The 12,251-nt window shown below is 38.1% G+C and overlaps 1 protein-coding gene across 2 annotated transcripts in view; it reads right to left on the bottom strand.

The window, feature by feature from the left end:
• Positions 1 to 2,295: 2,295 nt before the first annotated feature.
• BMP5 (bone morphogenetic protein 5) overlaps positions 2,296 to 12,251 on the bottom strand; it is a gene marked incomplete at its 3' end in the record, with an annotated part of 53,748 nt that continues 43,792 nt past the window's right edge. The window contains exons 5-7 of one of the 2 annotated variants that reach the window (XM_081998088.1): positions 8,037 to 8,113; positions 6,091 to 6,201; positions 2,296 to 2,445 (exon numbers count right to left, since the gene is read on the bottom strand). In XM_081998088.1, coding sequence (XP_081854214.1) covers positions 2,296 to 2,445; positions 6,091 to 6,201; positions 8,037 to 8,113 — 338 coding nt within the window. The remainder of the gene's footprint in view (positions 2,446 to 6,090; positions 6,202 to 8,036; positions 8,114 to 12,251) is intronic. The other variant, XM_081998089.1, reaches the window with a different exon arrangement.

The following is a 12,251-nucleotide window of genomic DNA, read 5'->3' on the forward strand; positions in this document are numbered from 1 at the left end:
TGCTAAAAAATGAACTGCAACAAAATCGATCTACAATTATTGGTGATCTCTTGCTTTTAACTTTAAAAGTATATATGAAGTCAGTGCCATTTTCTCATGTGTCTTAGAAGCAAAATAACAGCAGAAGAAAATAGTATTACAGGTTTATTATGTCTCAAATATAGAAATATATTCCAACAGCATATTTTAAAGAATAATATAACAATAATCTTCAGTTTCTTATTCTCAAAATGGTACACCATTATTTAAAAATATATTACTTAATGTACCCAAAATTTAGTTTCCAACAAATGCCATTTAGAATAAATTGAGTTCAAAAAAGCATATCCACCTGCCCAATTTATACAGAAACGAGTACATTTTCTTTAAGACAATCCAGGAATCTAACTGTCCCAAAATGGTAATTCAGTTGGAGGTATTATATTTTGCTATACACCTTTGTGCATGTACTGCAACTAAATGAAGATATGTAGGTAATGTCAGTATAAAATAGAGATGGAAGTGTAAAATGGAATTATTGCATTAAGGGGAAAGAGCTCCCAAGACTAAAATCAGAATTGTTAATTTAAAAAAAAAGTGTATGCATAAAAAGGATTTATAGCAAGATAAAATAAATTAGTTTCTGCAAAAAAGACAGTTGCATGTTCACATGCATACACACAGTCACACGCACACGTTGATTTTATCAGTCTGCAATAATATGAGTTTTCTGAAATATGGTTTAAATAACCAGAGAAGTCAGAGTTTACATGAATAGACTGCATAAAGAGAAACTGGTATGTCCTATTCATTTTTTAACAAGTCTTTGAGAACTGTTTAAATGAAACATTTTTAATCAAGGCAATTCATGATAAATGCACATATTGCAACTACCATGTATAAAGAGAAAATAGAGTTTCTATTTTCCCATTTTCATAACACTAAAAGAAAGGGATGTCCAAAGGTATTAAATACGTTTAATTCAAAGTAAGCATTTGGGTAGTGGGGATGATAATCCGTAATTAGGTGTGCAATTCACAACCACAGAATTTCATTTGAGGACAAAAAGCTAGGGAGATTAAAAATTATTTATCTGGATTTAGGAATATTCAAAGTTACAATAGTTAATGCTAAAAAACAAAGGAAAGGTAACCTGTCTTCTGTCTCATGATTTAAACCAATCTCCACCTGATAGAAAAGCAGATGGGACCTAAAGTAGGCTGCAACTTAATGAATGGCACGTTATGAAATGTGTTTTTCATCTTTGCCTGAAAACAGCCACAATCAGGGACAAGATTTTTGATTAAACAGGTGACAACTGCTGCATCCCTTGTGCCTTCCCGCGCACACTCAGAAAGCACATTCAAAAGTGGGAGCTAAATAAAGCAAAGCCCTTCCATACCCCACCTTCTGTATATTTTGTGTATATAGTAACTCGTGTATATAATGGAAAGGTTTGTGTGGGTTTTTTGTTTGATTTTACCTTGTGCTGTTACTATAAAAATATTTGACAGAGCAGTGTAACAGATAATAGACTGATACGATTTGAGGTAAGAACGTTGTAGTTCAATTTTTAGTGTTAACTTGGAAAGTCATAGATAGAGGCAAGAATCTGTCTCCACAGAATCCCCGAAGCTTTGAGCCTTTTGCAAACACTGCAGCCCACAAGCCAAGAAGTAACATACTCCCCCAGTTACACTCATCTTGTTGAATAAAATAGTTATAACAATTAGGTGCAATTTTTTCACTTTTATTTTCTATCTGCTATTTATTTACTTAAGCACTGTTCAACATTTCACTTTTTCTAATGGAGCAGAACTTCTAAAAGAAAAAATATGTTTAGCCAAGCAGTTTTGTTTAGGTTTTTTTTTCTGCGCCTTTTTCTAAATAAATACCCCGCCACAGTTTTCATTGGCACAATATGACCAAATGTATTTTAGTTTCTTTAACAATATGAAGCAGTTACAGAAGTTCTGGAGTTCCTAGCTTTACAAAAATCTATACAAAAGCTTTACTTTAAAATACTGAAATGAAATGAAATAGATTCCAGTATGGTCAACTGGAAAATTAGTTTGTGAAGTTCTACTGCATAGTGATGTGACCCACAAAATAAATGGTTCTGAAATTTTGCTCATACAAAAGAAACTATATACTTTTAAATAAATAAAAGCTACTATATACATTATACTGTACATTTAAATGAGAGATGACATGAAATGGAATAAATTTAGGACTGCCTTTTCATCAGCAAGGCTCATATCTTGACTTTATTACAATTCTGAATAAAACCCTCTGCTTTAGATTATTTTTTTTATTCTAGTGGCAGCCACATGAACGCACCACCATATTCCTGTATTTTTTTAAAATAACATTGGAACTGTCATCAAAGTAGAGCACGGAGATTGCATTCAGTTTTGTTGGTGCACAGCATGGCTTTGGTACATGATCAGGGAACATCAAGTGAACCTGCAAGACAGATAAATACATAGCTCATATATCAAACAGAGAGGTACAAGGACAGCGTCAGTGCAAAACATGTCTTTGCAATTCAGAGAGTGCTGTGGTCGCAGATTTTCCTCGGTTAGTAACTACAAGCACAGCTTACCTCCAGAACGTTGCAGTCGTGTGGGCAGAGTAATAGCAGATGGACAATAATAGCAGATGGACAGGTAGATGAGGAGGAGCGGCCAAGACAGAAAGTAGGTTTTCAGATGAAATTTAGAAAAGGATTGGAGTTACGTGGCTGCTCAGGAAAACACTTAAACATTTTGTCAGCGTCATCTCTACTGAGGACAGTGCTTGACATGAAGCACACACTTAAACCCCGGGTCTCACCAGGACTTCAGCATGTGCTAAAACACTTTCCTGTGTCAGGGTCTCGACATGGAGGAAAGTCTGCGGCAGACAGCAAAGGCTCTGCAGGCAAAGGCTCATACTGAAACTGTTTTCAGCCTATGGAATGGTAAGATGTGGGTTCTCAGACAGCATGAGTGTACTTTAAGGTCTTATCTAGGTACCCGTGGATCCAGTTCTTCTTCCACTGAAGTCAAAATCAATTCATAAGGTGGGCGCCAGCTGGACAGAAGGTTTGGGGAAAGGGCTGGGGCAGAGAAGGCTTTATGTACACTAGGCTGAAATATATCAATGAAAGGTTAAAGAGAAGGAAAAGAGTTTTGAACAGCATCCCAGAACAAACAAGATCTAGTGGAAATATCTGAAAATGGGGGAAATACATGTTCTTTGTACTTGAAAGAAGGTTGGATGTAATATTCTACACATGCTGAAGACTTGGAAACTGGGGAGGCCAGAAAAGAGGGAGTTGTAATAGAGCAGGCAAGAGATTATTAAGGCACGGATGAAGACTTCAGCAGTAATAGGTTTCATTTGTATGTTAAATCTTTGTAAATCTGTTAGAGCCATCTGTCTTGCAGTGATATAAGCCCAGAGCCTTTGCCAGACAACAGAGAACAGTCTATCAGGAAACGATTTTTACATAACTGTTACCATGAGAAGGTCTTTTGAAATGAGCAATAATAAATCCTGAAGTAGCAGTTTAGTAAGGGTTTACACACACATTTAAAAACAGTTTAACAAATGAATAGCAAAGCACTGGAGAAAAGAACGATTGTGCCGCGTCTAGGCAGATGTTTACCCCGCCATAACTCCTGGTCCTACCAGCCCCTGCCACCCCAGCTCCACGGCCCTGCTAGCCCCACACAACAGTGATGCTCACAGCCTTTTCAAGAGCGAGCCTGGAAGTCAGGGCTGGTCTACCTGTTAATCCACTGACTTGCATGCCCATGAGGTCAATTCTACTCCAACTCCTGTTCAGATGGCGGTGGGAAGTGAGAGAAGAGAAGAAAGCTTATCTAATTCCTTAAATGCAGTCTGTCTTGAATTTATATGCATCTGTATCATCTGTCTGCCTAAGTTCAGTCTCAGAAAGAGAAGAGAGAGAGGTACTGGCCCAGCATTTATCCTATTCTTGTTACAAAAGAAAAAAAATGAGTCAGTAAAGTTTGGAGGGGTACCAAGGAACAATCACTTCCCAACCCAAAGAGTGGGCTTTTTTAGAATGGTGTAATCAGTATGGCTGGGAGATGATTGCATTTGGATTAGGGTGGGGTGTATGAATAATTGTTTCCCAAGCCATCCCCATGTGCACACCTTGTGTAAATCTGAATTTTGTATAATTTAAACCAGAAAGCATTCAACTACTGTTATCTCATCTAATTTATGTGCAGTTAAGATTTAATTAGCCTCATGATTTTTTGGCTGCACAACAGAATGCATGTACAGTGCATGCAGAGGGAGACACACAATTCCAAAAAGGCCATAAAAAGGAGGGAAAATTTAAGTATCCAATTTAAAAAATAGGACGAACAATACAAATTTCTTAACAATGGGAAATTAACCATTTTTGGAAAGGATAGACACCCAGGAGAAAGTAGCACTGGGCCACTTCTTACTTCACAGTCCATAATTGTGGGAGAGAAGTCTAACCTGGGGTTCTCACTAATATTGGCAACTTCTCTGGACAATGTTTGCGTAATGCTAAACTATTACTGTGCTGACCTATTTCAGCTCAGGACTGCATATATGCTGTTCTTCATCATCTCCTAGGCACATCATTCCTTGCCAACTGGAATTTGCTGTTCCCTTTCACCTGAACTCCTTACCACACTTCCATTTATTTCCAGCCTCTTGACATTTACCCTTCTTTTCTTAAATCTCGCTGACTCAAATTCTGGTATAGAGGAATAATGTTGCATTGGTGGCTGGACTTGGAGAAGGTACATAAATGAAAAGTTGAATGGAAAGAAAAAGGTCTCAGCACATGCTGAGGTTTTAAAAATGTCCTCACGTAGAAGTATTTGGCAATTTTCACAAGAAGAATTTGTTTTCTATCAGAAAGAAAAAAAACTTTGTTTGTTTTTTTGTTTCTGGTTTTTTTATGTGTGTGGTTTTGTTCGGAGGTGGGGGGGATGTCCCCAGGAGGTTAGTAGCTGCACTCATTTCTGCATTTCTGAAAGGTGAAAGGTTTTCAGCCCCAGATTTTTTATGTCAAAATCAAAGAAGATCACCATCCATGGATAGTCTCATCAGCACAGTCTGATGGTCAGGATACTTTCCTATCATCAGTTTAAATCGGAAGGAGCCTTAAACCCATATGTCCCTAACTGCAGTCTAGTGCCTTGACCTTCCCAGAAACTAATCAGAGATTTTCCTATTCTGATTTTGTATTCCCAGTCCCTCCTTGTGTATTATCTCTCATTTCTCTGTTTCTTAATCATTCTGCTAATACTGTTGCTGTCCAGAGCTAGTTCTTTAGCTGACACAGGTGAAAAATCAAGACCAGACATCAGACTCACAGCATTATATTTAGGCATAGCCTAAAGGTCTTGATTTCTGTAGGTGCTGTGTTTTCCAAACTATAGCTGAATGCTGCTGGGCTAGAGGAGGCCTAGCCAGCTGCTTCAACTAAGATCATCTTTTTGGCTGCTCCAGTTGATGCACAGGGCTAACATAAGAACTAGCAGAGGCAGAAAGCTGGCTGCAAATCCCCTTTTACATGTACCAGGCAGAGCAACAGATCCAAACACACTTAGTTATAAATTCAACTTGTTAGCCAGGCATGACTGAACACAATTTCTTACATGCAAATGCATCTGCTTGCAAAGCTTCACATTAAATTACAGTTTAAGTATCTCTGCCAACAGTTGACAACAGAGGTCCACAGAGTGGCCAAGTGTCAACGTTTCTGGAAGATACAGCATGTAGATGTTAACATGGAGCTTCAATAACTGCAAAAAACTCTTGGAAGTGGGACCAGGGGGCCCCTTTGGTTCCTGTCTACACGTTTCTCCAGTAATATGACACAGTCTTCTCGTGTTATTGCATTTGAATTAGAAGGGAAACCTACCACATGGGCCACTCTGGACAGTTCATCCTCTCTCCAGCGTAATCATCAAAGAACAACTTTGAAATGGGTTGTCATTTACACAGAAATAATAAAAATCCAATAGTAGCAAACAGAGAGGAAGAGACAGCCCCTGTGCCAAGACATTTACAACTGCAAAATAGGCAACTACAACACAGGCAGAAGCATACCAGAGTCTGAACAATGGCGTGGTTTGTTGCATTCATGTGGGCATTGAGGGGGAAAGAACACTCTCCATCACAGTAAAATGCAGCGTAGCCCTCCGGTGCAATAATCCAATCCTAAAACAAGAACAAATAAACCCACTTAATTTTTTTTTTCCTCTTTCAGAGAATTTAAAACTATATCGAACTAGCTAAGACTTGTCCAACAACAAAAGGAACTTCAAAATGTGGCATGTTAAATTACTTTTGTGGCCAAAAAAACCCCACCATATTTGCTTTGTTCATGCAAGACTCAGATGAAAATTAAAGTTAACTTAGAAATCTGTACTGAATACCAACCAGGGAGTCTATAAGGGCAATTAAAGGTTCAAATAGGTTTGTCAGAATACTTTTCTTCCCAGATCAAAAATCTTGAACACTTTTTGGTGCAGCAAAAGTAATTAAAAGGCATCCTTTCTTCAGCATACTCAACATCATTAATTGAATTATACTGTGAGACAGGTTTGCTAGAGATCACCCATTGGAATGTCACTGAATCACACATTTTGAGTATTTCTAGTGACACAGCATGGGGAAAAGACCACAAGAGGGAATATATTTTAAAATATTAATGAAAACTATGTGTTTAGTTTGCTGGATTCCTCCTTTGCCAGACAAAGGTAATGGAGGTGCTGCAGGAAGGGCAGGGATGATCAAGTACCTACTTTTTGGGTTTTGTTTGTTTTTATCTCATTTCACCCTGAGTTTCACTGATCAAATCTTGTACATTGTAGCTTTGGCTTTCCAACTGAAACTTTTAATTCTTCAAGTATTTTTGTGAAAAAAATGGATTCTCTTTTCTCTATGGCCACCTTGAATGACTGATCTGAGAGCCTTGCACATCTTGGGGCATATCAGAATTTACTATTTCAAAAAATGAAAAAACTGTTATGCCTGGAAAAATCTGTGATCTACAGAGAGACAACGTCTCACTTTTTCATTAGCCTGAGTTCAAGTCAATATCACAAGCTTGCTCTGTGGCTGTGGACAGGGTGATTATGCTCTGCAGACTGGGGAAAACAGTCTCTTCCTACTTCTTCAGGCTGCTGTGAGGATAAATATACTATAAAATATCAGGCAGAGTAATGAGGGCACATGAGAATCTGAGATAGATATGTAAAGGATAAGCTGTCACTAAAGAGATAGCACACTTTTTCTCCTTGCAGACTTGTTCTGCCCATGGAAAATTGTTTTAAAATAATTCAGAGAAATGTGAAATGCACAGCCAGCCATCTCTGAGTTCTTAACTACATGTGCACCATGTCTAGGTTATCGGTTGCTGTTGGCCTTCTGGTTATTTCTTTATAGAGAGCTCTTTGTTTTCTGGAAAAAAAAACCCAGATCAAACTCTATTTTCTTTTCTCATAATGCCCTGCCTCTGTCTTTATGACCTTTCACCACAAGTACCTTCTTTTTTTTGTTACTGTATGGCAGGATGAGTTTTTCCCAAAAATTATTTAAACTTAGCTATGGTGTTATAGAGACCACTGAGCAGTGATCCAAGCTCTAGTGCCCTATGGACCCTACACCAGTGAAATCCCTCTGACCTGCAGCGGACAACACCGAACCACGGAGAATTCCAATGCAAATTTTGGAAGTTGCATTGCTCACTGTGGGGATTTTGGTTTTATTTACTGCAGATCTATTCATATCTTGAATGATAGTTCAGATTTATCTTTATGTGAATGAATCCAGATCACAAAGCCATTAATGTATGCAAAATCTTTGAGAGGACAGAAGCCAAACGAGGTAAAGCAATAGTGGTAGGGATTTGTTACAAAATGCATTTAAAGAATTTGTCTTTCATCAGTGAAATTCCAATTACCATGAAAAAAACAGACTGTAAAAAACGGAGGACTGTAAAATAGATTGTCCCAATTTGAACTGATAGAAAACAGCATTTTTAATCATACCTGCCATCCTAAGTCTCGGAAACTCACATAAAGTTCATGTTTCTTACATGCTTGCTTTTGCTCGCTTGTGTTATAATCTACAGGAAGAAAATAATAATAAATTCATTAGAAGCATTGCTAGAACAAACAAGATTCAGCTGTTTTTGAGCTCCTGACCAAACTGTACAACGGAAAGGAACAAGCATACTGTCATTTATATTCCCAGGCTTGGTTTCAAAGGCAGTGTAAACTTGGACAGGCAGAATCAGCAGTGTCAGCCTGATACAATTTGTGTGGACAGACTAAATGATGCATACAGCATCAGGGGAAACAGTTTTATAAGATGTCTGTTTGCCAGCTAGCTGGTAATATGCACACAGCTAATAAAAGGAAGACAAGATATGGGGAAGTCATCTGTATGATGGAACAGGTTTAACTGCCAGGTAAAAAAAGTAGCCCGATTCAAAAGATAAAGTAACAGTGATAAAAATTGTCCCAAAACAACAGAATTTCCAAAAGTCTGTTATTTAAACATTAGCACATTTTGTACTTTTTTTTTTTTGCCATATTTTCTGCAAATATTCACCACTTGATGATCTTTAATTGGTACTACTAATGTAAACAAGTAGACTAACAGATGATTTTTAAAGGCCTGAATGTTTCTGCACTGTCAGAGATGTGTCAGGATAGAAGGACACACAGAACCTTCCATACATGCTTCTCCAGGACAATCTTAATTCCAGAGAAAATCTAGTACTTGTTCCTTACTGCCCCTGAGTAACAAGAAAGGAAAGGAATAGGGTCATGCCTTCACCACGTTAGCACCCATAGTTGGTTTATAGTGCTATTCTAGTGATGCCACCAGTGAGGCATATGGGCTGTCTCCTCTGGTTCCATTTCAAGAATGCTTAAAGTGGGTTTTTTTGGACCAAAATAACCACTGTGGCAGAAAAAATAAAGTTGGTTAAAATTCGCAACAACAAAAAAACCCCAAACAAACAAGGAAGACACTGAAAAAGAAACAAAGTCTTCATTTTCAGGCATAAACTTTTTTTTAGAATTTTTTTTTAACATTAGAAGACTTGAGGATGGGATGGGAGGGTGTTCGTTGAAAAATTCCTGGAAAATTTTTCACATAAAGTGAAAAGGGAGTTCTACATTCTGTGAGACAACCTGTTGTAGTGCTTTACTATCCTTACAGAAAACTCTTCCAAATAGATGGCCTAAAGGACCTTTTCTGCAAATCTACCAACTGCTTATTGTCAGCTGTCCTGATATGTGTTATCATGGCTTCTCTGGATTCTCTTCAGTTTCTCTGCGTCTTTCTGAAGATGTGATGGCCAAAACTGAACACAGTGCCAAATAAAGCAAAAAAATTATTTCCTATGATTTCCAGATTATTTTTTAGCAGTATATCCCAGAACAGGAGTTTTGCAGCAAAACCACTCTGTCAAATGATCAGCTTCAGATCCCTTTTTTATGTACTCCTGCCTAGTCACTTTAGGATTATGTTGTATTTATGCAAATCAATGAATAAAGAACACGTTGGCGTTGAGGATGTTGATGAGAACTGCAGCAACCATGATACAGTGGAGATGACCAAGATCAACAACAGCATTGCAACCTGGACTTCAGGGGGACATATTTCAGCTTGTTCAGAGATCTTCTTCACATGATACCATTGCAGACTGTCCTGGAGGGCAAAGGAGACCAGGAGAGTGGCTTCCAGGACAACCTCTGAGAGAAGCACAAGATAAGTCCATTCTCATGTGCAGGTCCAGCAAGTATGGCACAAAGCCCCTGTGGCTGAATAGGAAACTCTTGACAAACTCAAATTCAACAAATTCAATAGAAAGTAAAAGTAATGTGGAATTGGGATGAGCTACACAGAAATAATATAAACACGTTGCCTGACCATGCAGACGTGGACATTAGGAAAGCAAAAGCTTAGCTGGAGTTGAAACTTGTGAGGGATGTGAAGGTCAACAAGAAGGGCTTCTATAGGTACATTTATAGCAAAAACTAAAACTAAGAAAAATATACATTCATTGTTCAGTAGGGCAGAGGACCTAATCACAAGGACTCACAACAGCTTAAGGTACTCAATGACTTTGTCTTGTTTTTTAGTGGCAAGATTTACCCTCAGGAGTCCCAAGTCCCTGAGCCTAGTAACTGAAACTCTACCCGCAGTAAAAGAAATAGGCTTAGGAACCACTTAAGCAAACTGAAGATACATGAGTCTATGTGAGCAGAAGGGGTGAATTTCAGGGTGGGGATTGAGATGAGCAACAACATTGCAAAGTCACTTCCTGCCATTTTTGAGTGTTCATTGTAACTGGAGGATATTTCTGACGATTCAAAAATGGAAAATGTCACATCCATTTTCAAGAAGGGCAATCAGCTTAACCTCAGTTTCTGGGAAGTCTGTGGAGCAAAAGCTTGGAAGCTGTGTCCAGCCACATGAAGAACAAAAAGGTGTTTGGGAACAGTCAGCATGGATTTATTAGTTCAAGCTGTGCCTGACCAACCTGATTGTTTTCTGTGATGACTAGCTTTGTGGGCTTTTGAAGAGCACAATTGTCAGATATGGTTTGGATAGGTAGAGTATAATGGGTGGAAACTTGGCTGAGTTGCTGGGCTCAAAGGGTTGTGATCAGTGGTACAAAGTCCATCTGGCAGCTGGTTGCTAGGGATGTCCCTAAAGGATCAGTACTGGTGCCAATACTGATTAATGTCTTTTTTAGTAACCTGGACAACAGAACAGTGTGTGCTCTCTGCAAGTTCACAGAGGACACCAGATCTGAGAGGAGTGATCAATCATCCAAATTACAAATAAAATGTTGGACTGAATCAGATCCAGAAGAAACTCAATGAGATACCTGCCCAAATTTTACCTTTATTGGTAACCTGCTCTTTGAATATGTTTTTTCTTTTTTTTTTTAACAGGCTATGTACCTACTTTCTGTCAAATATACCTGGGCCCCAATATGTCTCCTGAAACTGTCAAAAGCTGTGCACAAGTCAGGATACACCCTTTTGCAGTGCTAAATAACTTGTTCTAGTACCACCAGGGATGATAAGTTAGGCTTTCTAAGCTATAATACCTCAAATCCTCATTCCTTTTTAAAGATGAATACTACCTTCTTTCCTATGGTATTTTCCTAACCCTTCATGGGCTGATTCTCAATGACAGTCATTAAAGGTTCTCCACAGGTAGTTACCTGCTGCCATCTCAGATACTCTCAGTTCCCCAGGGCATGTAGGGTCAAAATATACACCCACATTCTATGGGAGTCCTGTGTCTTTCTAAAGTAGCCACTGGAAGCAAGGCAGGATGCTCTAGGACACGAGTTTTCAAAAATCTATATGCGTTTAATATAACCAAAACTGCTTAGTCATACTTTGTGCTGAGTTGCCTGTAATTAATAATCTAGTATATACACACACGTTAGAAGCAAGGTGAAGGTAGTGGAAAGTAAAAGAACTTTAACTTTAAAAAAATTGAACTGTCTTTCATTGATCGCTCTTCACAAAGATCTATATACTGATTTGACTAATATCAGTGCTCATAGGAAAATATATAGGTAAATATTGAACTTTTCTGTTTCAGCTATTAGTGGGAATTTAAAATTCAGTCATATAGAATGCAAGTGACTTTTTGCAAAAAAACAATGACTGAAAAATGTAGGAAAGATACGCATATGAAAAAGTCAGGAGAGTCACAATCTGGTTTTAGATAGCACCCAAGCAGGCAAACAAATGAAAGCTGAAGATTGTGTTTTGCTAGTTTTCTCTCAGTCAGGACATTTTCATATTTAAGCATATGTACAGAAGTTTTAGCAACAGAATGTAGCAGAAGTCCCTACAGTTAAAGGAGAAAGGCTGAATAATAAATATGTAAGTCATTGCATAGATGTCTTCACCCTCTTGATACTCTGAATTATTTGAATGTAGGTTAACCAGTGGTGGATGCGCAGTCATACCAGAACACCTGATAAGATGGTCTGTATTTCATACGCAGACATATATTTGCAAACCATCTAACCCATACATCTACGAAGAAAGTGAGACTCGGGTAAGTCTGTATTCCTTCCTTGAATTCTATCTTTCATATAAGACAAATGTTGTGTGTAACATAACATTACATATAAGTATCAAATGTGACATTTATAATAAGATCTGGTGCCAAGGATTCAGTTTCACATACTGTAGCTTCAACGCCCATATGCTTATCCT

This window comes from Phaethon aethereus (genome assembly GCF_964289735.1).
Source record: "Phaethon aethereus genome assembly, chromosome: 3".
Lineage (NCBI taxonomy): Eukaryota > Metazoa > Chordata > Aves > Phaethontiformes > Phaethontidae > Phaethon > Phaethon aethereus.